The sequence below is a fragment of the Lytechinus variegatus genome, chromosome 1 (assembly GCF_018143015.1).
Source record: "Lytechinus variegatus isolate NC3 chromosome 1, Lvar_3.0, whole genome shotgun sequence".
In the NCBI taxonomy this organism is placed as follows: Eukaryota; Metazoa; Echinodermata; class Echinoidea; order Temnopleuroida; family Toxopneustidae; genus Lytechinus; species Lytechinus variegatus.
The window spans coordinates 43,412,720-43,436,562 of record NC_054740.1 but is presented as its reverse complement, the minus strand read 5'-3'; the positions used below and the strand labels follow the sequence as shown (position 1 = coordinate 43,436,562).

The 23,843-nt window shown below is 36.9% G+C and overlaps 2 protein-coding genes across 3 annotated transcripts in view; both read right to left on the bottom strand.

Annotated features, from left to right (window-relative positions):
• LOC121414776 (TM2 domain-containing protein DDB_G0277895-like) overlaps positions 1-16,477 on the bottom strand; it is a 33,904-nt gene extending 17,427 nt beyond the window's left edge. For both annotated transcript variants that reach the window (XM_041607836.1, XM_041607841.1), the window contains exon 1: positions 16,115-16,477. In XM_041607836.1, coding sequence (XP_041463770.1) covers positions 16,115-16,189 — 75 coding nt within the window. In that variant the 5' untranslated portion in view covers positions 16,190-16,477. The remainder of the gene's footprint in view (positions 1-16,114) is intronic.
• A 1,523-nt stretch (positions 16,478-18,000) lies between these two features.
• On the bottom strand, positions 18,001-21,656 carry LOC121406439 (probable serine/threonine-protein kinase DDB_G0281745). The gene is made up of 3 exons (XM_041597462.1): positions 21,597-21,656; positions 20,815-21,006; positions 18,001-20,320 (listed from the first exon to the last, which is right to left on the bottom strand). Exons 1-3 carry the CDS (start codon positions 21,632-21,634, stop codon positions 19,366-19,368), a joined length of 1,185 nt encoding a protein of 394 aa, XP_041453396.1. The 5' UTR covers positions 21,635-21,656; the 3' UTR covers positions 18,001-19,365.
• Positions 21,657-23,843: the final 2,187 nt, after the last annotated feature.

Sequence of the window (23,843 nt, the reverse complement as noted above, 5' to 3'; positions counted from 1 at the left end):
CGCGCGTGCATAATTATGTTCGCGCTTTGTGCTCGCATTATTAAAGGGATGGTCCGGGCTGGAAGTATGTATAGCTTGAACAGAGAGTAGAATTCACTGAGCAAATGGCGGAAATTTCATCAAAATCGAATACATATATAACAAAGTTATTGAATTTTAAAGCTTAGCAATATTTTGTGAAAACGGTCGTCATGAATATTCATTAGGTGGGCTGATGACGTCACATATCCACTTGTTCTTTTGTATTTTATTATATCAAATTAGGTTTATTCAAATTTTTTCTTCCAAGAACTATTGGATTGACAACTGATTTAGTGCATTAGATATTTATTGATGCAACTTATTTCATTACAAGGAAAACGTATTATTCACACAAGTATGAAATAATGAAAATTATGATTTTGTGTAATAATTAAGCCTGAGTCGAATCGATTTTAAAATCGGTGTTCGATCGATGTCATCGAACACCGGTGCAGATTTTGCAAAATCGGTGCATCGAAAAAAAAAAAAAAATACGTCGGCCGGCCGATTCGTTTGGTTTACACAATCAATCATCAAAATATCAGTAATGTCCAACTTTACTACTACTTACTTGATTTCTATTGCCCCCAAAATGAAACCGAATGAGTAATTATGATGCTATTCACCATTAATTTGAAGTTTATTTCGATCATAGTTCGAGTCTTACTCGTCTGCTCGTGCCGAGATAATTTATGCACGATGAATTCATGAATGGAAGTCATGGCCATCGATCGTGCATGCGCAGTACTGTTCTTTAATCAAACCAGAAAATGGCCGGAAATTGACGCGATCAACGTAAAATAAATCTTGCTTTCATGAACAATATTAAAATCATGACCATAGAACATTATTTAAGCGTAATATTTAACAATAATTTGCATATGATAATCATTAATATGAATTTAGAGCTTGATGTGAAACGTTTGTATTTCGTTTCAATTTTCAATGGCGGACATCTCATGGCGATCGACTTGACTTCTTGAGTCGAGCTAGTGCACTTGTCTAAAAAAAATAATCATCACGTCAGGATTGATTCTCGAACATTGTCTACATGCAAAAACTCTGTTCAAGTTCGTAATATCACCATATAATAACATTTTACATGACAAAACAGAGAAAATTGCGTTTGATATTTTTTCCCATCAATTTGAAGCTAGTTCGTGCCCAACTTTGGGCTCTGATTTCATGAATGGGAAAATATGTCATACGTCATCAAACACGCATGCGCATTGTGCTTATTTTCTCGGAGCTTGGAGGAGACGTCCAGAGATAAAATAGAAATAATCCCAGTATTATTTCTTCCATATGAACATAACATACTTTGCTGACATCGTCAATTTTCTTAGTATGACCATAAAATCTTGTTAAATCGTAATAATTTAGATGAATTTAGGGCTCGATTCGAAACATTCGTATTTATTTTGATCGCATGCTCAATTGCGTCTAAAAAAACTGGATTGTCATTATCAGGATTAATTCTCGAACATCGTCATAACTCATATTCCACAATCTTTCCTCACAATCGTTATATCAGCATTGAATAGCAATTCAAATGACCATCCAGAGAAAATTACGTATTTATTCCCATAAATTTATTTGGAGCTCATTTTGGATCCAACTACACAATCTCAGGCAAGTTACAGCGCTCTCCGTTGATTGCAATTGTTTGCTGGCGCTGACGTCAAGCACGCCTGTCGTTTCGGGAGATCGAGAGTGAGTGTACGGAGCTGCCGACGGGGCTGGTGAATGGACTGCGAATGCTAGTCGACCGAAAATCATTCGGATCGACTCTGCGTGATTCATGTCTTTATTATTGTTTCATTTTAAACTTATATGTTGTCATCTGCAAATATCATTGTTGAAGATATTTTGGGAAGAATTCTGCTTTGGTCCCCGGCCTTTTTTGTGTGTTTTGTGATCATGGAAAATACAAACGAACTTTGCTCTGTCATCTGCTTGTGCAACGCTCACCCGGCCAACGCCAGCGCATACCGTCAGTGCGTAGTGTGCATATGCAAAGCGCATCGCATCGACGCAAAAACAAAAGACTAAATTTTCCCCGCCTTCAATATTCGATGCATCGATGTTCGATCGAATTAGAGCTGTCGAACACCGGTTTTCAAAATAATCGATATGACTCAGGCTTAGTAATAATATAAGAAAACGGAACGTAGAGATGTGACATCACCAGCCACCTATATTCATGACAACTGTTTTCAAAAAATATTGCTGAATTTAAAGTTCAATAACTTTGTTATTTGGTATCCGATTTTGATGAAATTTTCAGCATTTTGCTCAGTGAATTCTACTCTATGTATTAAGATATAAATATTTTCAGTCCGGAGCATCCATTTAATGTACATGAATCCCCTTATTACTCATCATTTTCATGATTTACAAAACATGAACAGAGTGTCTAAATCTGGAATTTTTGCTTGCACTTTGCGCTCTAATCAATTGTTTAGTTTTCACTATTACAACTATTGATTGAAATCTTTAACTTTTTATGTACTAGAAATGTCAAAAATTTTCAGCTCAGGCTTTGCGCTCGCATTATTTGATTGCAGAAATATTAAACGTCTTCATGGCTAAGTGCAAGAAGTCCTTAACCGGTAGGGCCTACCTTTTCAATCAGTTCAAAACGTATGTAAAAATGTTCTGCTCACGCTTTGCGCTCGCATTATTAATGTAAGGAAGATCCCCAATTACTCGTTTTTTCATTATTTACTTAACATGAATTAGTCAGGGGCCTTAGGCCTTAAATTTGAAGTTTTGGGGACAGAGTTTACAAAAGCACCAAACTTTCCCTATGTCACTATTAGGTCAATAGCTTCATTTTTTCCCACAGAACATGGTGTTGAAAATTGCATCTTCATGCAAAAATATGCTAATTTATGCAAATTAGCAGTATTTTATGTATTAAGCCATATGCCAATGGGAATTAATAAAAGTTAATAAAAAGATACCAAACTTTAGGAAAGTCTCTATCAGGTCAATAGCTTTAATTTTTCCCACAGGACATGGTATTGAAAATTGCATCTTCATGCAAAAATATGCTAATTTATGTAAATTAGCAGTAATTTATGCATGAAGCCATATGCCAATGGGAATTAATAAAAGTTAATAAAAAGATACCAAACTTTAGGAAAGTCTCTATCAGGTCAATAGCTTTAATTTTTCCCACAGAACCTGGTGCTGAAAATTGCAACTTTATGCAAAAATATGCTAATTTATGTAAATTAGCAGTAATTTATGCATGAAGCCATGTGCCAATAGGAATTGATTAATAAAAGTAAATAAAGAGATTCCTAACCAAAGAAAGTCTCTTTTAGGTCAATAGCTTTAAATTTCCTTATCAAAATTTCCTTATTGAAATCATGATTTTATGCAAAAATATGTTAATGTATGTAAATTAGCAGTTGATTTATGCATGAATAGTAAAAATTAGTAAAAAGGAATAAAAAGAAACCAAACTTAAAGAAAATCTCTATCAGATCTATAGATTTAATTTCCCTATCAAACGTGCTATTGAAAATCCCAAATTATGCTAATTTTTGTAAATTAGCAATTATTTTATATGTGTAAATTAGTCCCATTCCAGTGGGTTTAACAGTGGAAAAGGGGCCAAACTGTTGAAGTACCTCTATCACTCAGTTCAAATCTTCAATTGTATGCTATTGAAAATCCCGTTTCCATGCAAAAGTGTGTTATATTATGTAAATTAACAATAATTTATGTATGAAGCTGTATTCCATTGACTAATATATATTACATAAAGCATAAAGCCGTATGCCAACCAGAACAGTGGCAAAAATCGAGCCAGAGCGGCCAGAATCGAGCCGAATCCTCCGATTTTCGCCAAATGACGACCTGAATAACGACCCAAATCGAACGATTATGCCTGAACGATTATGCCACAGAATTTTCCGAAAATGTGCCAGATTCTTTCGAAATGGGCTATAATTTACCGATTCGGCAGCTTTTTGGATGCCATTTTTCTAATTTCTGGCCAATTCATCTATATTCTTCTTTGTATTCGAGTAATGATTCGTACGATATGGGGGGGGGGCAAGAGTCGGACCTTTAATTACTCTACGACTGATACGAATCGAATCTTCTCAAAATACCCCAAAATGCCTCTAAAAATCCAACCGAATTCCATCGGAATACATCCCGAATGTGGCCCGAATGGAATTTGTTGTGGTCACATTCGGGAATAGTCTGGAGGGTATTCGGCTGGTTTTGAACATTTCAAAATGAGCTGAATTTTTCAGCGAATGTTCCCGAATTTTCTTGCATTTACGAAGGCAAAACAGAATATTCCTGAAACCACCAGAATACTTGTATATGGATGGATTCGCAGCTGATTCGGTTCCGTTCTAACCCTAGCTTTAAACACCAAAACCAAATTCTCCCGAACAAAGTCGGATCAATTCTGCCCAAAATGGCCTGGATTCGGTACTTATTCATCTCGGATTCGGGGAGCTCCCGGAATCGCTTCGGAAGGATCCGGGACTATTCTGTTCTCCCTCCCTAACGGAAACATTCGTGGAGAGATTCTGCTTGTCTTGAAAATTTTAAAACCAGCCGAATATCCTCCAAAATACTCGAGAATGTGGCCAAGACACATATTTGGATGGAATTCGGTTGAATTAATTTTGGGGAGGCATTTGGACAATTATCTTGGGAAGTCGATAGCTCTGATTCGGGACCTATTCCAGACAGATTCGACTCTGATTCGGCCTAAAATTGATTGGGAGAATTTGGTCTTGGTGTTACCTTAGTTTTAGAGATAGAGATCAATTCATAAGCCAATAAAGAAAAATCACTGAAATTATTCAAGTCACCTTCAATCAAGGGACGACAGAAAAAGAAGGAGGATCAGGTCTCTTTGCTCAAATCTTATGTGTCCCTGTTCTAAAAAAAATGTACATAGTTGTCAGAGGGGCAGACATGGACAGCTTTTTCTGCCATGAGAACCATCCATATACCCTTCTCTTTCTGACAGGGGAAAACTCTACTTGGGAAAGAAATCTGACCTCTTGAATTGCTTTGAAAAGAAAGATGAAATACTGTTTATCTTTTCCATATGATTTCGGGTTTTTTTTAATTGTGAAAGGGGTATGCACAGGATTTATAATTTGCATAAATTTGCATTTTAAACATGATGCTCTCCTCTGGTCGCATGGAAAGTCACCATAATGAATGAATTGTGTAACAGTGTCTCATATGCATAGTGTTGTGCTTATCCCTCGGTTTAAAACCTCAAAATAGGATAGTTGATGAGTTTTACACATATTTGCATAAATTTTGCATAAATTTGCATTAACATTGAAAATTGATTCTTATTCAGGAGCTGTACAGAAATCAATCTAGATTTGATGCCCCGTCAAAATAAATCCCAAATACCCCCACCCCCCGAAAAGAAATAGGCTTCTATAGAAAAGTTTAGGTCTGTACTATACATATACATTAATTCACGGTGAATAGTGTGATGTTGCATAATTTTGCATAAATTAGCCCTATGAAAAAGGATTCCAGTCATTGATATCGAGGCATCCTATCAAGGATTAATGTTTTTGGTACCAGTGACACATGTGGAAAAAAATTGTGATTTTGACAATTCTATATGTCGATATATGGTAATACATGTGTTTTTACATGTGATTTGCATATAATTTGCATAAATTAACCTTAAAAATTGATTCATACTCACCAATTTTATAAAAATCGACCTGCAGTTAAATACTCAGCAAAAGAAAACCCAAATACACACAAATTGGGCATTTGAAAATTATTTTTAGTGAGATATGGTGAATTATGAGTTTTTTGCATAAAATTTGCATAAATTAGCATTTTAAAATAGGGTGCCCTTCACCGATTTCAGGGCACCCTATCTAGAATTAATGCTTTTGATACCAGGGACCCACATGCAAAAAATGGCGCTTTTGTAAATCCTGTCCCCAAAATTTTGCTAAGGCCCCTGACTAAATAGAGTGTCTCGTTTTTAGGTCTAAATCGCGAAATTTTCGGCTCGCGCTTCGCGCTCGCATCAATTGTTAATTTATATACCTATTCTGTTTAAGTCACAAAAACTGCATAGAATTTTCAGTCTTTAGGTAAAAGTGTAAAAACTTTCAGCTCGCCCATGACGCTCGCATTATTTGATTGTTGAAATATGTAACGTCTTCATGGCTAACTGCAAGCAGCAGTTAGGCCTACCTTTTCGATCAGTTCAAAACGTGTATCGCGTTTAGTTGAGTATATCCAAATAGAAATTGCGCAATATAAATTTACAATTATTATAGTATAGTCATGATAGTTGCATAGACATCTTTTTCAGGTTAACAAGCATTGCCTAGAATGTCCCCATTTTAGGGAAACTGTACATAACAATTCCAAAAAAAAAGTTTGCTCGCCCTTCGCATTATGTAAATTATGATATTATATGCTTATGTTGATTTATAAGAGTAAAGCTAAGAAGTAATTATAAGAACTACCACTTAATTCGAAGAAACAAAACAAAAATCATGTTCGAGCGGCCGATCGGGGAAAATATGGCTGAAAAAAATCCACCTTTACTTTTGGGATGATTACCCTTTTTTGCTTGTCAAATTCATTTTCGTCGAAATGACCCTAAATTTTTGGTGAAAACCTTTTACAAGTCAAATTTTCCAGCCCCATGTCCCCCCTACCTTTTGGGATAGATTTCCGCCCCTGCATATATATATATATATATATATATATATATATTACTTTCGGAGGAGGTTTAAAGGGAGCATCACGCCATTTCCACATTTAAAGAACCTGCTTCTCTGTTTCAAAAGAGTAGGGAACATTCAACATTTAATCTCCTCCATTATTAATCCACAGATCATGATCGAAAAACAAATCCAACCACTTAAAGTAACTTTACGGATTAATATTCAGACACTTATATGAAATATTGGTGTCGTTTAACCTCAATTATTCTACTGGAAAGTACACAGTGTCCCAGAGTGTGTGCCGCATTGTGTTCACAGTGTGGAACACGGTGTGAATTCCCCTCCACACTGTTAAATTTGAGCATTTCAATAGTGTAAATCACATATTTACATTGTCGACAATGTGAACGAAACACGCTGTGAACAGTCACACTGTCGAGGTGTCCGCAGTGTGAACATATATCTTAACAGTGTTAATTAAAGCATTTTGACAGTATGATGAATAACATTTTCACGTAGTACTCCATGCAAACACGCTGGGATTACACTGTGTGAAACTATGTTCTTTTTTAAAAATGTATCAATCGATTTCAACCAAATTCGTTCTTGGCCGATATGGATTATCATAACAACTCTCCACTGCATAGCCCTAATACTGAATACGAATTTGTTTGTTTGTTTACATTTGCATAGCAACAGATGGTCAGTTTATGGCCGTTCCCATGGACGCACCAAAGCGACAGCGATATTATTCTCGTCACGAGGCATGAGAGCATAATTAACACCGATAGAGCATCAAGGTCGAAAAATGAATTATACCATTATATTATCATTATAGTTTATTCATAATGGAAAATAGTCCTTGCAATCAATCTCCCAGAGAGATAATATTTCCACATAAAGAGGATTTAAACCTTGCCTTACTTAAAGATGGATAATACATGAAATAAGTATGAATTTATTTTCCTCGTTTTTTCCTTCTCCCCCTCCCTCCTCATGCCCCTCTTTTTGTCGTTCTCTCTCTCCCTCTCTCTCTCTCTCGCTATCTCCCAATCCCCTCTGTCTTTATCTTTATATTTATCTTGACTGCTTCGTAAATTGCCTTCGAGAAGGTTGAAGGAATTATGTCCATCTTGCTTTCGTCAGCCAATGTGTTTATTAATAAAGATATAGTAAGAAAATCGTGAGAGTGAAAATTTTAAAAGGTATGATAACCCACACCAAATTTCAGTGGTACATTTAAAATATCTAAGGAGCCTCGTTATTATTTACCTTTTCTTTGGGTCATCTGAAAAAAAAATAATTTTCTGCATAAAGCTCATCGTACTTGGATCTCATGGCATTTCAAATCTAGATAATCTAAATTTATCATATTCCATCCATCTGGTTAATCTACATGTAGTTGTGCAACAGAAATGTGGATGCTGTCCAGAAAACCTTCAAGGATTTTATACAGCATTTTATTTAATCTACTGTAAAGATGTATATTGAGTATAAATGGTGTGTCAGTTCAGTTGGAAGAGCGCCCGTCTCACAACCGGAAGGTCGGGAAACAAAAGTAAAAGAAAGTAATTGCGGCAAACAATAACATTACCTGAGAAATGTTTAAAATCAGTGTTTACCACCATATTATCATAGATCGAGATTTGGGACATTGAAATCAACTCATCTTTGTCAAATCATGAAATCTTAGCTGAAAACTGATAATTCTGATGATAACTAACACAAAAAAATAATATGTGGTGCAGGGTGATAATATTGATCGGAAATATACCCGACATCAATTTTGTGGAATTCCATGCTAATTTTGCTGATTTCTTAGCATTTAAACAGTTTTCGGCACATATTTTTTATCCATACATACAAACAATTGGGGGTCATTTTATTGGATTCTGTTCTAGCACATTTTGAGATCGATACCACAACTGGGGCCCATTTAATAAAGAGTTACAACTGTTGTTTCTTTGCCATTATGGTAACTACCATGGCAACAGGGCTCAGCAGCGAATCACAATCAAGGTTACCATGGTAGTTGCCATGGTTTATTTCCAATTCGTCTGATGCCAATTGCCCACTCGTATACTATCATTTGGTCTACCATCAGTTCATCCACTCACCACAAGGTCTACTTCATTTCGTATAATGCCATTCTGTCTAATAACAAGTTGGTCCAATAGCCATGTAGTCCATATATCATTTGGTCTAATTGGACTAAGTGTTAAATTGTGCAAAATGAATGAAAATTAAAGGATAATAGACCCACTTGTTAAGAGACGAAATGGTCATAGACGAAATGGTAATAAGACGAGGTGGTGATTGGACCAAATGGTTAATGGATCAAATGGTTCATGGAAGGAATGGCATTAGAAAGTAGACCATGTGGTGCAGGCGCATACAACCGTAATTCCGAAGCTTCGTAATTCCGAAGGTTCAGTTATTCCGAAGGTTCGTATTTCCGAAGGTTCGTAATTCCGAAGGTTCGTTAATCCGAAAACAAAATGAGGTTCGTAATTCCGAAGGTTCGTCAATCCGAAAACGAAATACGGTTCGTTAATCCGAAAACGAAATAAGGTTCGTTAATCCGAAAACGAAATAAGGTTCGTAATTCCGAAGGTTCGTTAATCCGAAAACAAAATAAGGTTCGTTAATCCGAAAATTAAATAAGGTTCGTATTTCCGAAAATGAAAATTATTCATTTTGGTAACAAAAACGGTGTTGTTATTACAAGATTACACGATATTATGCAATAACGATCGATACATGCGTGTGTTGTGGCCAAAAGCATGTATTTCATTAAGAATAGGCGCCCTGATCAAGCATAGGCTAATTTCGATTTTATCTGAGCAATATTATTGCTGCCTAAGCAAATGGTTTAAAGATGCGGGGATCAAGTGTGTTGGTCGCGTGCGAGTAACCATAGATAATAGGATTTGTATTGGAGGGGATGTCATCTTTAATAACAGCTTCTGCTGGTAATAAAAATAAAAATAATACTAATAATGATCCTTGTGAGATGTTGAAAGCGCGAATCGCAAGCTCAAACTAGTAGACATTTCATGTAACAAGACGTGAACATTCTGAGCATTTTTTGTAATCGTGAGAAAAATGTGTATCTTTCTAAAGAATTAACTCGAGGGCGAGCTGTAATTTGTTTATATACTGGTAATCTTTTAAAGACAGCATTTAGTGACTCATGAATAGAATATATATCTCACGAACTAAATAATGAGAGCGCGAACCGCAAGCTTAAAATTTGTGATATTCCACCTGAAAACTGGACATTTTTATACTTTTTTTGTAACCATGAATAGAATGAGTTCCTCACTAAACAATACTTGATACGAGCGAGAAACGTGAGCCAAAATTTTCCGATTTTCCAACCTGAAAACTGGACATTCTAAGCATTCTTGTAAAAAAAATAATAATAGCTGGGAGAACAGTTTTCAGAACTGAAGTGGCTTCCCAGGGTAAATAATATCTATATCATTATTATCATTATTATCATTCTAGGCCTACTAAAGTCTAAGCACGTGATTCGCTCGCAACATCTCACAAGGATGCCCTTTTAACAGTAATTGACCAAAAAGGCGAATTATGCATCTTCAGATTTGATTTCTTTCCCCCAAAACCGCTTGCTACGCTCGCAGAAATAAAACATAAATATATAATTTATCCATCAGTTATCACTTAAAATTTTTTGCTCAATGCAATTACTACAAAACACACAACCTCTTTACACAGATGATAATCTCATGGTGAAAATATACGTTTGCACCAAATTGCCCCTATTGGCCCCTTTTTGGGGGCTTTGCTCCCCCCCAGGAAAATATGTTCCGCCGCCACTGGTTGAAACACGCATCGTCTTCATGGCTAACTGCAAAAATTTCTTAAAATGTCCCCTTTAGATCAGGTTAGAGCTTATATATTTAAAAATTTCTGTTTGTGCTTCTTGTTCGCAGTTATTATCTAAATTTAGTTACATAGGCATCTCGTTTTGAAGATCACAAACATATCAAAAAATATATATATAGCTCGCCCTCGCATTATTTAAAAAGGGTTTATCATCATGTTATTACATATTTACTTTATTTTATAAGTATAAAGCTAATTAATGACTGTTAGGACTACCCTTTCAAAGAAACAAACAAAAATCAACTTTAAGCTGCCGATCGAGGAAAATATGGCTGAAAAAAAATTTGCCCCCCCCCTATTTGACGAAAGTTGGATCCGCCGGGAGGGAGGCAGGGGGCACTTCCCCCCAAATGAAATAAAAAACAGGGAAATTAATATTTTCCAAAATGGGAAAGTTCCTTTTTCAAAAATAAATATGCCGTTTTTCGTGTTTTGCGAAATAAAATACTCTTTTTAAAGTATACAAGTTCAGTTTTCAGGCTGGAATATTGCAAATTTTCAGCTTGCGCTTCGCACTCTCATACGATTGGTGAAATATGCATCCTAAAGAGGTCACTAAATGCTTTCTTTAACAGGTTCCTTTTCTGGTCAGTATGTTTAAGCTCGCGTTTTGCGCTCGTGTTAATTTTTTAGTTAGATGCACATCTGTTTAATGACAGCAGAAATCTGCTCGGATTTTTAAAAACTTATTTTCATTTTTTATTGAAATACCCTAAAGTTTTAGCTTGTGATTCACGCTCGCAACACCTCACAATAATGCCATTTTAAGAATAATTGACCCCAAAAAACGTTTTACAACTTCACTTTTGAATTTGTTTTACCAAGCCGCTCGCTCATTATACTCTCTCCCGAAAAATAAAGCCTAAATATACGTTTTGCCATAATAATAAATCACTTCAAAAAAAGGTTTTTCTCTACTTAATCACTATCAAACACACAATGACTTCAAGCAGATGATAATCTTAAGGTGAAAATATCACCAAAATGTCAATTTTGACGTATGAGTTTCATTTTTTGGCTTTACCCCCAAAACGAAAATTCGTTCGGCCGCCCTTGCCTTCCCATCCTCATAACAATTGAACGGCAACAGTGTCCCCCGCCCCCTCCCACTTGCCTCTGCCTCTGCTTTCCCGGTTTTCATTTTTCGGATTAACGAACCTTATTTTGTTTTCGGATTAACGAACCTTATTTCGTATTCGGATTAACGAACCTTCGGAAAAACGAACCTTATTTTGTTTTCGGATTAACGAACCTTATTTCGTTTTCGGATTATCGAACCTTATTTCGTTTTCGGATTAACGAACCTTATTTCGTTTTCGGATTAACGAACCTTATTTCGTTTTCGGATTAACGAACCTTATTTCGTTTTCGGATTAACGAACCTTATTTCGTTTTCGGATTAACGAACCTTCGGAACAACGAACCTTATTTCGTTTTCGGATTAACGAACCTTCGGAACAACGAATCTTATTTCGTTTTCGGATTATCGAACCTTCGGAATAACGAACCGTCGGAATAACGCCACAAATGTTCGGATTAACGAACCCTTTTTCGTTTTCGGATTAACGAACATCGAGGTATAGGCAATTTACGTGTTTCGGAATTACGAACCTTCGGAATAAAGAACCTTCGGAATTACGAAGTGTAACCGGTGCAGGCGCGTACGCAGGATTTTTGAAAGGGGGGGTTCGAGCTGATTTTTTTTTTTTAAATCTCCCGCCCAGTCTCTAAAAAGTGATGAGCGGGGGAGGTGATGATTTTTTTTTCAGCGCTGCAAATAAGACAATAACATTTATGTGGGGATGGGGTATGTAACAGTGCGGTCATGACCCGCGAGCGAGCAGAAATGTTCTCGTTTTTGCGTTGAAAACATAACCTTTTTGTCAATAGTTTGTTGGTATCATAGTCGATGCTACATGTCCTTCTGCTCGTAAGTCTCATGATATGGCCTTGATCAAGAGACTAGAAACTTAAGAAATTTCATAAATGATTACGAGCGAGCGGAGTGAGCGAGCCGAAATTTTCGCGTTATCCCGTCAAAACATACATTTCTTGTCAATAGTTTGTTAGTAAATCAAGTATTAGTCGATGCTACATGTCCTTCTATTCGTAACACTCATAATACGGCCTTGAACAGGAGACTAGATACTTATGGAATTTCATAAATTATTACGAGCGAGCGGAGCGAGCTAACCGACATTTTAGCGTTTTCCGTCATTTTGGTTTTCATATTGGTAAAACATATTTTGTAAGAAAACGTATGTCTTTGTCTTGGTTCACTTGTATTCATAAGTATACATTATGATAATCATCTATGGCCTTGTTAATGGCGATACCGTGATCATGTCGGCGACATGCGGAAATAAAAGATATAATAAAATGGAGCGAGCGAAGCGAGCGGAAATTTTTTCTGTGTTATTCTGTTCATTATTGCTGTCATATACATTATTGGGTAGGGGAACTGTCCGTAACCAGACCAAGGAGTTATCAGGCGCTTGCCCGATAACTTTTTTGCCAGACCGACCTCTGTGGAGACAAGCAAAAAAAAAAAAAAAAAAAAAGGGGGGTTTGAACCCCCAAACCCCCCCCCCTTGCGTACGCGCCTGATGTGGTGAGTGGACGAGTTGGCAGTAGACGAATTGGCAATATACAGTTGCATAATGGCAAAGCTACAAGAAACGGGCCCTTGGTTCTTATCTTTAAAGCCCTGCATGCGCGTCAGACCAAAGTAGGGACTTGCTGCTACCCTGTAATTTGGCGTTCAACGGACAGAGCCTCGTCGACCTGACGCTGCACATTGGTTGCCGGTCCCTTGATCAATTTGGAAAAATGATTTTTCGGAGTATTTCTTTTTCAGATTTCTATTTCGAACAAATTAAAATGGATTTTTATTTTCGTTATCATATGTATACCACTTGATGTCACTATATTTATATTAAATTGAATTGAACTTCGAAGCACCAAGTGGTGACGAAACAAGTACCATAATGTTTTATTAATCAACTGTAGCCACTTCGATTATGAAATTATTTTACTCCTGCACGCGGCAAATGTGGTACCTGCATGCTTTTGTATTACCCGGCCATAGATCGAACCTATTACCTCCCATTTATAATGCACGCGTTGTACCACGGAGCCACCATCACTGACGTAAATCCTGGGGAATGGGTAGATATATCCCGCTATTACAACTCCCTCCCCAGTCCCCACACACACATCCACACACACTCACACACAATTTCACAGCAGACATGTGTGGGGTTTTTTTTCGAGAAACACCTTTTCGAAAAGTCCTAAAAAGAGAAGGTCTAGGGCGTCGATCCTGGGGGCTGGGGGCGACCAACCCTATGAAAATATTGGGGACAAACATACCGATTTGCCCCCCCCCCCCCTCAAAAATTTTGAAACTTGACGATTATATATGATGGAATGCAAATATATCACGGGCGTAAATCCGTGTGGGATTGGGGGATATATCTCAATCATCTACAATCATCCCCGACTTTTCAAGCCAGAAACGATATTTTTTTAGTCATTAGATTATTATACTAATGTTGATGCGTGGATTCATCTTTAAACACAGTCACAATAGCAACACATTTTGAGATGCTATCCTACCCCACATAAAAGCATGTGAGAATGTGTACCATATTTGTATCGTTTGGAATCGTCTGCACCGTATTTGCATTCTAATACCTTGATCACATTTGCTCTACGGCGGCCGTACGCCAGGTCGAAAACAGCCGTTGTAACATTTTTTGTCCAACTATATGTAGGCGGTTAATAAAACGGCTGTTTTCGACTCGCCGTACGGCCGCCGTAGAGCAAATGTGACCAAGGTATAAAGGGTGGGAATGAGGCCTTTCCTAATATAAAGCGCGCCATTTTACTTTTCACCTTTTATGATGCAAGATGTAAAGGTACCTAGACTTAAAGAGTTAAGTGTGATGGATGCAAAATTTAACTTTTTTAAATTCTTAATGTGTATAGGCGCATTGAATTAGAGAAGGCAACACACATGAAAAAAAAACATTTAAAAAGCCATATAATAATAATAATAATAACTTAAACTTATATAGCGCTTTTCATGACATCATATCAAAGCGCTTTACAAAGTAGAACATACAAAATATACAAGTAAGAAATCATTAAATCAAGGACACTGTAAATGGGGCGATGTTGAAAATGCTTTCTTCATGAGGTACGTTTTTAAATTTGATCGAAATGAAGTGATATTTGGGATGCGACGGAGGGGAGCTGGAAGAATGACATGGAAGAAAAATATTTATTTTTTTTTAGTGTTCCAAAGACGTGGGGTAGAGCTTGAAAAGGACCTATCACCAAAAATTTAAGTTTTTGCTTTTTTGACTGAAAAGAAATTTTTATTTGCGTAACAGAAGGACCTACTTGGAGTATATGCCTGGACCAATTCGGAGAGATATTTTGAAGCATATCCATGAAGAGATTTGAATGTGAGGAGTAGAATTTTTAATTGTATACGGAATTTAATGGGGAGCCAGTGCAATTGTTTAAGAGTAGGGGTTATATGGTCATGTTTTTTAGTGAGGGAAAATAGACGGGCTGCAGAGTTTTGAATTCTCTGCAGCTTAGAAATATACTTTTCTGGAATTCCATGGAGCAGGCTATTGCAACTGTCAAGAAGTGAACTAATAAATGCATGAATGAGGACTTCAGTAGATGACTTTGGGAGATATTTTCGAATTAAATACATGATATGGCAAATGAATTTTTATGCTTGATATAAGAAACATTGAATGATGTCTTAACTTTTTTACCCAGTAAATATCTAAGCAGGTTATAGCTTTGCACCTCCTCGATCCGAAAGGTGTGATTTGTTCACCATTAAAGACCTTAAGCTGCACAATACCAGAAAAATGCAAAGTTGCACCTTTACATGCGGATGCCCCCAAAGTGGATTGGGGCGACACCTTTTAATGATGGAAAGTCATTTATTTTTACTTGTAGTGTACCTAAAAGTTGTTGAATTTTCTTAATTTTTATAACGGTTATTACATTTTATGACAATGATTATAGTAAGAATGGTGTGTTGAAAGATAATCTTTCTGTGTTTAAGAATATATATTTGGTTATTTGTTCGGGTGTCAAAATGATGTATATTTGATACATGCGTAAAGAAATTACGAAAATTTTCTGGAATTTGAGAATTTAAACACCTGTACATAAAATTACATTGCTGAAGTTTATTGATGTCGTTAAATTTCAGCAGTTTCTGGGAATGAAATAAAGATTTATGCTTGAAGCACATGAAATAGGCCTATTTTCTCATTAAAATCACCAATAGAAAGAATTAATCTTTAATAATCAATTGTCGAGAAGCAATGGTTCTCGATTGAAATGTGGATTGTATCAATGTAATCACGCTTGAAGTGGGTCAATGTAAACATTATGATAAATAGATAAGCAAAAAAGTGAAATAAAATAAAAGGTTTTCTCACCATTGAATATATCCCACATGCTATTGAACCAGACCGCGTATTATCGAAACAGCAACAACGTCGCATGACCGCCATCTCTGCTACCAAATTTTCGAGCAATATAGATGTTGAGAAATTATTCACTCCACGAATAAATCCCTTTGTCCTTCTTCAAACTGTGGTTTATTTTTAATGCTTTATGACTACATGTAATTACGAGGAGAAAGCTCCGGTGTCTCGTTCAATTACACAACCAAAAAAAAAAGAAGACAGTTTTCAAGTTTATCCGTAGATGAATCAGAAATTTATATTCTGTTTTTGACGTACGGAAAACACCAGAGTGACTTTGAATCGGAGTTGAAGAAAACCTTGCTATCTCTCGGGCAATACGATATGGTTACCAAGGGAACGAGCGACGCTCTTTCCAGAGTCGACACCGGTGAGCAATGGCATAATACCGGTATATATACCATAAAGAGAGTTCAGTAGATCGTTAGAATTATATAAGCAATAACGGGTCTGCAATTAAATGAAAGTGCAATAGTCATAAATATTCACCTTGCCTAGATACAATGGACTATTAATGAAATATGATTTATTGAAGTGTCTCGAAACACCACACAAACAATATAATAAACCGTCACGCCATTCGTCAATGTTCAATTTATTTAAATTGGGCGGGGGAGGATAGAGCATAACAAAGTTTGTCTGGTATGTGACTATTCTAATAAAATCGAATCATTATTTCAATAAGACACACCCCACCTCATGCTAAATAATTGCGTTGGATATCGTATTGAAAGAGGAATCTATTTCATCGTAGGTTGAAGTCCAAGTTCGAAAGAATGATTTTCAGACATTGCTAACAAATCTTTTCTCAAAGAACTCTTCTTAGTTTCATAGTTGCGAGAATCAGCATAATTCTACCCCTTTCGGCATCTAGCATCATGCAACATGATGCAAGATGATGCAAGGTATCCTTTGATACACTTCGGCATAATTCTAACATGATTTCAATCTTTTTAACTCTTTTCGGTCGATATTTCTTTGGGGGGGTAGGTTGAAAAGAGACACCTGTGCATATTCCGGATTTTTGTTGGGGTGACAGTTTTTTGGGGGGTGTTTTTTTTTTACAAGAACCTTTTTTATCAATTGTCAAGAGGCCAAAGATATCAAAGAATACCCCCCCCCCCTTCCTCCCTCAGTGAAATCCTGGTCCCACCATTTTCCCTATTTGCTTACCATAAAGGATCAGACTGTTACGTTTTTCTCTCTGATCCAAGAATATCCTGTCAATTGATATTTGTTTATATATTAATTTACTCTCAACTCATTATCATCTCATCACACTCATCTTTGTATCTTTTAATGTAATTGATTTTGTATTTATATATTTCTGTCATTATGTTGAAAATTGATATAGATATGAAATGAAATTCATAGCCCTGGAAAGCGGGGGTGCTGGGGTATATTTTCCTGGAAGATGCTGCGAGTGTTATTTTCCATGGGCAGCACCCCTGGAATTCTGGGAGGTGTGGCAAAATTGATAAATATATTTTTTTAAAGACCTTTATTTTGTAGTGAAAGTTTTTTGTTTTGTATTGTTGTTTTTTTATGCTTGTCAAATTTATTGGGACCAAAATGATCATCATTGTGTAGTGAAACCTTTCTATTCTTTGCTTATCAAATTTACTTCAGCACCCCCTGTGTTCACAGGGCCCTGAATGAGTTCAAAAATTCAAATCTCATTCTTATAATCAGTCGTAATTTTTAGCAGTGCTTTAATAATACAACTTTCAAATAACTGTAGTTTTAATGAGCAGCCTGCTTCATTTTATTTGATTTCATGACACATGCAGTCGGATGCTTCAGTAAAATAAAGCTATACCTTAGCCATTACTGATAAACGTTGGGTATTTATGTTGCTTTCTTGACGACACTTTGATCAAGACGCTAAAGAAAGTCTCTGTCCTCCGTGCTGCATTGTCATCTCTGTTGAGGGATTTTGATGATGAATATTTCCGGGTATCTTAGGGAGTTGCCAGTCTTTAAACAAAATTTTGAAAGGATATTCGGTTGCTGAAGAATTTTTTCATCAATGCAATTTCGGGAAGAACGCTACCTGAGGAGTCGACAGTGTTTGAACAACATTCCTCAGGGATCTTCTGGTCTTTGTACTTTGTTGCCAACGTGGCTTGCCCGATTTCTATGGTTGGCAGTTCTAACCAGAAGGTTTCATGGAAACCTTCGTTGTTTGTGTTCTTTAACATTCTTCACAGGGGCCTCTTGTGTTGGGCATGATGAGAAGTCTCACGAACATGAGGAACGGCTAATGTCTGACCAATACTGTTAAATGAGCTTTTCTTCCTATATCTTTCTTGTCTCCTTGTTGGTAGGCTTTGGTGAGGTTTCCAGGCGTTTCATTGAGTTACTTAATGCCTGACCATCATTATGAATGGGAGTCTCTGCTCTAAATACTTTGTAATCATCGTTACAAGGAGACTTTGGGAATGCATGTTTCATGTCTTGTCAAGGAGTAGTTTTGGAAGAGTTTCTTATCCATGCTTTCCTGTCATCAATTGCTTACTGCTTGACTGAAAAAGTACTAACGGAAGGAATGGCCTTTGTTTGACCAAGACAGGATGGATTATGCGGACCTTCGGTTGTTGTGGGTTAGGTAACAGTCATTTTGGGAACTTTAATGTTTCGTCAACTTTCGTGAAGGGGTTTCTGTTCTTATTAAAGTTGTTAGAGGACTTTGGAGCTAGAAGTTTCCTGACATGTTTGACCGACAGATTTGGTAGCACTTCATTCTCAATGCTTTGTTACCTTCTTCACCCTGGTTAGCTGTTACTGAAGAACTTTGGATGATACGGTTTCCTGACGTTTTTGTAAACAACACTTGATGGGAGTTCTGTGTTTTTTATTCTTTTTAAAGGATCATTACCATACTATGTGAAAGGCATGGCTCATATCTTGTCTCAATATCTGGATGCCTTTGAGTTTGGTGAATGTCTTGTCGAGGATGCTGGGACTTCGGGATCTCATACATGAACATAGCTGTAGTTGGTTTGGTGATGAATACCAACTGCTACTGTTAATGGCTCAAGGCAGTCAATGGTTCTTGCTGATGCGATGTAAACTCCATACAGGACTGAGGCAGAACCATTCTTATTTTACCCTGCGTTCACACGAACAACCTCTTAGTAGTCAATTTTAGTACCAAGCATGAGACCAGTTCGTCCTAATTCATCCTCACCGACCTCTTGTCTTCAGTAGCAGGCAGTAATAGCTTCCATTTGGTGGAGGATTTCTTCCATGCTCTGTGGCCTCTCGAGTGGATCCTGCTTTGAGCAACTGTCTGCAAGCACCTGTACCTCTTCCACCTCGATCTTTTTCGCGATGGACTTGAGGAGCACCCCGAAGGAAAAGATGTCGGATGCCACTGAGTATCGTTCCCCATACAGGACAACTTCAGGAGCCAAGAAATAACAACCCTTGCCAGCTCTGTATTCGGCCTTTTTCTCCTCAGAGAATCGCTTTTGGTTGGCATAGGCGATGGTGCTGACCAGTCCGAGATCGATGATTACGGCGTGCCACCGCTGGCTTCGTTTCTCCAACAGGACATTGTTTGACTTCAAGTCGTTATGAAGGAATCCTCTCTCATGTAGCTCCATGATGCCTTTGATGATGTCTTGGCAGACCTTGAACAGGTTGCTCACGTCAAGTCTTGGGTTAGGCATGAAGCGAGTGAGAGCTTGATACAGTGGGTAGGTCTTCCCAGTCGCTCTATCGCCTATGAAATCCATCACAGTACACATGTCTTCATCAATGGTGACCATACCAAGTATCTTGGGGAAGTATGTTGAACCCGACAGCAATTGCTGCAGCAGTGACTCCTTCACGGCCCTTCCCTTCATCAGGTGCCTCTCTTCCTTGACCAAATCTCCGCAATAGCTGGACGGCAAGGTGGGTTTCTTGATGGCGATGTTTTGTCCATCTTTAGCATATCGACCAAGGTAAACCATTCCGTAGGTGCCTTTGCCGAGGATTCGCATGTCGCCAAGATCTCCTGGTAGCTTGTAACCAGTGAAGGGTAGAATGTCTTCCACGTCAAGGACATCACAGCGGATGTTAGGCATTGATGCAATGGCGGCATGATCGACGGTATTCCTCACTTTGTATCGAAACCCACCTCGTTTCTTCCTCAAGCAATTTGTCTTCAGGCTGTATTGTGTAAAATAAGATAATAAAAAATAATAATTTCAAGTTAACATTGAAATTAGATCGATCCCAACTCGTCAAGATACCTTCGAAAAGGAAAATCAAACACATTTTATGAACACCATGCGCAGCAATATCTTCAAAAATAACTCTAGGGTATGAGACGGTCCCCCTTCCCCTCCATTCCAAAAAAGTTTTTGTTGCCCCCCCCCCCTTTTATTTTAATTGCTCGATGACTATTGTGGTAAGAACATATTTGCGATCAATTGCAAATTTCAGAAGCAAATTTACGAGTTATGGATCAATTTTAACAAAAGTAAATCAATCTATATTTTTAAGAAGAAGCAGACCATCAATCAATCAATCACATATTTGCAATGAAAAGCATGACTTTCAATTGATTTTTCAACTTAAAATTGACTTGCGATCAGTTGCAAATTTCTTGCAACGCCCCAATAATTTTTTTTTTTTTTTTGCAAAAGGTGAAAGTATCCTACATTTCAACGAGATCCCGGAGACGTTGAATCAGGGTCTCCTTTCTGGTGTTGTCAAGCTTTAGGAGCTTGATGTTGTTCTGGAGCTCTCTCCTGGAAGCCTTCTGCCTCTCCACACGATCTTTCTCCATCCTCTCCGACTGCTGGAGCTGCTCCATCCGGTCTGCCATCAGGGTGAGCTTGGCTTCCAGAAGACTGTGCATGGGAGGAGTGATGGTAAAGAAAGGGGTGTAAACGCAGTCACTTGCGTAGTCGTGCATGTAGGTAATATTGTCATTGATGGATCGCACATGTAAAGGTTAGATTAAAAATATCATGCACATAAAGAGAAAGGAGATATAGTTACAAAGAAAGAGAGGGGAGAGAGAGCGGGGAGCGAAAGAAGGGATGGGAAGGGTGAGAAAAGGATGGAAGAGAGAGGGGAGGCAGAGGAGGCAAGAAAGAGGGGTAAGAGAAAGAGGGAGGGAGGGAGAGAAAGAGTCGGAAGAAACAGGTGCATCGATATAGGTTTAGCTAATATAACGATTAAAAAAGAAGAGGAAGATGGATTTAATTCGAAAATAGGATTTTGAGATCATTATTGATATGAATATGGATCTTAAAACAATTGCCCTCTTATATTGCGTAAAAATAGCATCATCATTGAAAAAAAGATATGCAGTAGAAAGTAGTTAATTATATCGTAAGACTGAGTCTTGAGATCACACAGCATGCTAATCAATAATGTTGTTTTTGTATTACAGGGCATCAAAAGAAAGACTCATTAGCCACTGTCTTCAACTCACCTAATGGTGGCGCTCTTCTTTGCGAGATCACACTGCATCTCCTCTAGATTAGCTTTTGACACCTGCCAAGCGAAATCAATTTATATTTTTTATCACTTATTTAGAGATTATTGATATTAATTGGCCTATCAGTCGTTTAATATACAAGGGTAAATCATAACATTTTAAAAGAAAATATGAAATTCATCATGGCTTAAATTTCGTTATTGACACGAATAATGAGAAAAGTTTTCACAACATTCAAAATTTATGTTGATTGAATTATTTTTTCTTTCTTTTAGGAAGAAGAGATTTAGAATATACCCAAATAAAAGTGATTGGTGGAAATTTCATTTTGGACTTTGTTTGAATTCGAAAATTTCATTTCCGATTGACATTGATTTATATTAATTTAAAAATGAATAGAAGATAATATTATAATAAAAAAATTAGTCTTTAGGATTCTATGTAATCCATAACTCGATTGGCCGTAATGCAATCGATCAAGACACATTTTTAAGCCATACAACTCAGAGTGTTCTTCGTATCATTTATGTTGCTGCTGTTGTTGTTATTTGACTGTAATCGTCACTTTCTTCTTTTTGTTTCTTCTTTTTGATCCTTTTCTCCTTCTTCTTCTTCTCCTCTTCTCTTCCTTTTTCTTTTCCTCCTTTCCTTCTTCTTTTATGCATCTTCTTATTTTCCTCTCCTTCTTCTTTTTTTCTTCTTCTCCTTTTTTTCTTTTTCTTCTTCTTATATTCTTCTTCTTCCTCCTCTTCTGCTTCTTCTTCCTCCTTTCATCCTCTTCTTCCTCTTATTTTGATTGTTCTCCCAATTCTTGATCTCATACCCTCTTTCTTCTTTTCTCAAGCTCAACCCTATAAAACAGCTGGCCGCATGAACAAAAGAAATATATATATACATGTATATAAATTCTTACTAGGATGTCTTTGACCTATCATACCTGCTGTTCTGGCGCCCTTCTCCACCATCTCCTCAGACGAAGTTTCTTCTTCCCTTTCTTCTTTGACTCAGCAGCAAGGAGCTGAAGTTCCTCAAGAGAAGACATCAAAGACTCCATCTGGGTTCTGAGATCCTGATAGTCAATCACATTAATAAAAGAGTCCGTGAATAAGACGGTCTGAACATTACATTTCATTCTAAATCAATAGATTGGGGAAATATAATGTCATTTACTGCATAATAATAATGATGATATAGGATTAATTTCTTGTAGGCTCTTCACCCTTTTTCACAAGTGCAATTAAGAAAAGTATTGTGAATGTTGCTCTTCCATTTAGCTTTGGGTAGAAAGAGAACATGCATGTTTGCTGGGTATTTTTGTTTTACCCATATTGGGCTAATTGAATGGATCCTAGATAAAGAAGACAATCTGTTTGTTATGATCTGTATTATGACCTCTTCCTAAGTATTTTTTTTCTCTTTTCATATCTCCTCTTTCTCTTTTTTTCATCCTTTTCTATCTCTTCCTCCTTCTCTTTATCTCTCTTTCCCTCCCTCCATCATTCTCTCCAAATCTTTCTCTATCTCACCATCTATCTCTTTCTCCTTCTCTCTCTGTATTTTATTGTTCCTTCGTCCCAGTTCTTTCTACTTTTACTCTTCTCTTTCCAACGCGTATGCGTTGCAATGTGACTTATTATTATCATTATTGAATTCGAATAATCAGCGACTATCTGTAATGTTTCAGTAGAACTAAATAAGTATACAAAACTCTCTGTATATAAAACTGTATTCTAATTATTTACCCATTGTTACCCACCTCCATTTCTCCTTATACTCTGAATACGTCACTTATTCAAAATCTCGATATCCTCAAGTCAAATTTATCCAATCGAATTCACTTACATCATAAATCCTTCCAATCGGCTTTCTCGTATACTATATCTTAAGCAAATTTTGAAACTTCTGCAATTACTTATATTTGAAAATATTCTGTTGATTCATATTAACCCCCAAAGTATTAATGATAGTATATTTTTTCATGATGTGTATTTCTATAATTCTATATTTTGATACTGTAATGTTTTATGCTGTACAATTCACCTCTTGCTGCGAACAGTCTTTGAATAAAATACCATTATTAAAAAAAATATTACAAAATATTTGGTATCTTTTTACCCAACCAACATGCATGTACCCATTTTACCCAATATTAGATAAACCTTCTTTAGAGTGTTAGGAACTCCCCCCCCCCATGTCATTATGTCAAATAAATTCATTTTTGATGTAAATAGGGTTTTTTAT

Bases quoted from the DNA above. Each gene is read 5' to 3' on its own strand.
- LOC121406439 (XM_041597462.1), bottom strand. From the start codon at position 21,634: ATGCAGTGTGATCTCGCAAAGAAGAGCGCCACCATTAG. The intron at 21,007-21,596 runs GTGAGTTGAAGA...TCCCATGCACAG, and splicing joins AAGAAGAGCGCCACCATTAG to TCTTCTGGAAGCCAAGCTCA. The intron at 20,321-20,814 runs GTAGGATACTTT...TACACAATACAG, and splicing joins CTCCGGGATCTCGTTGAAAT to CCTGAAGACAAATTGCTTGA.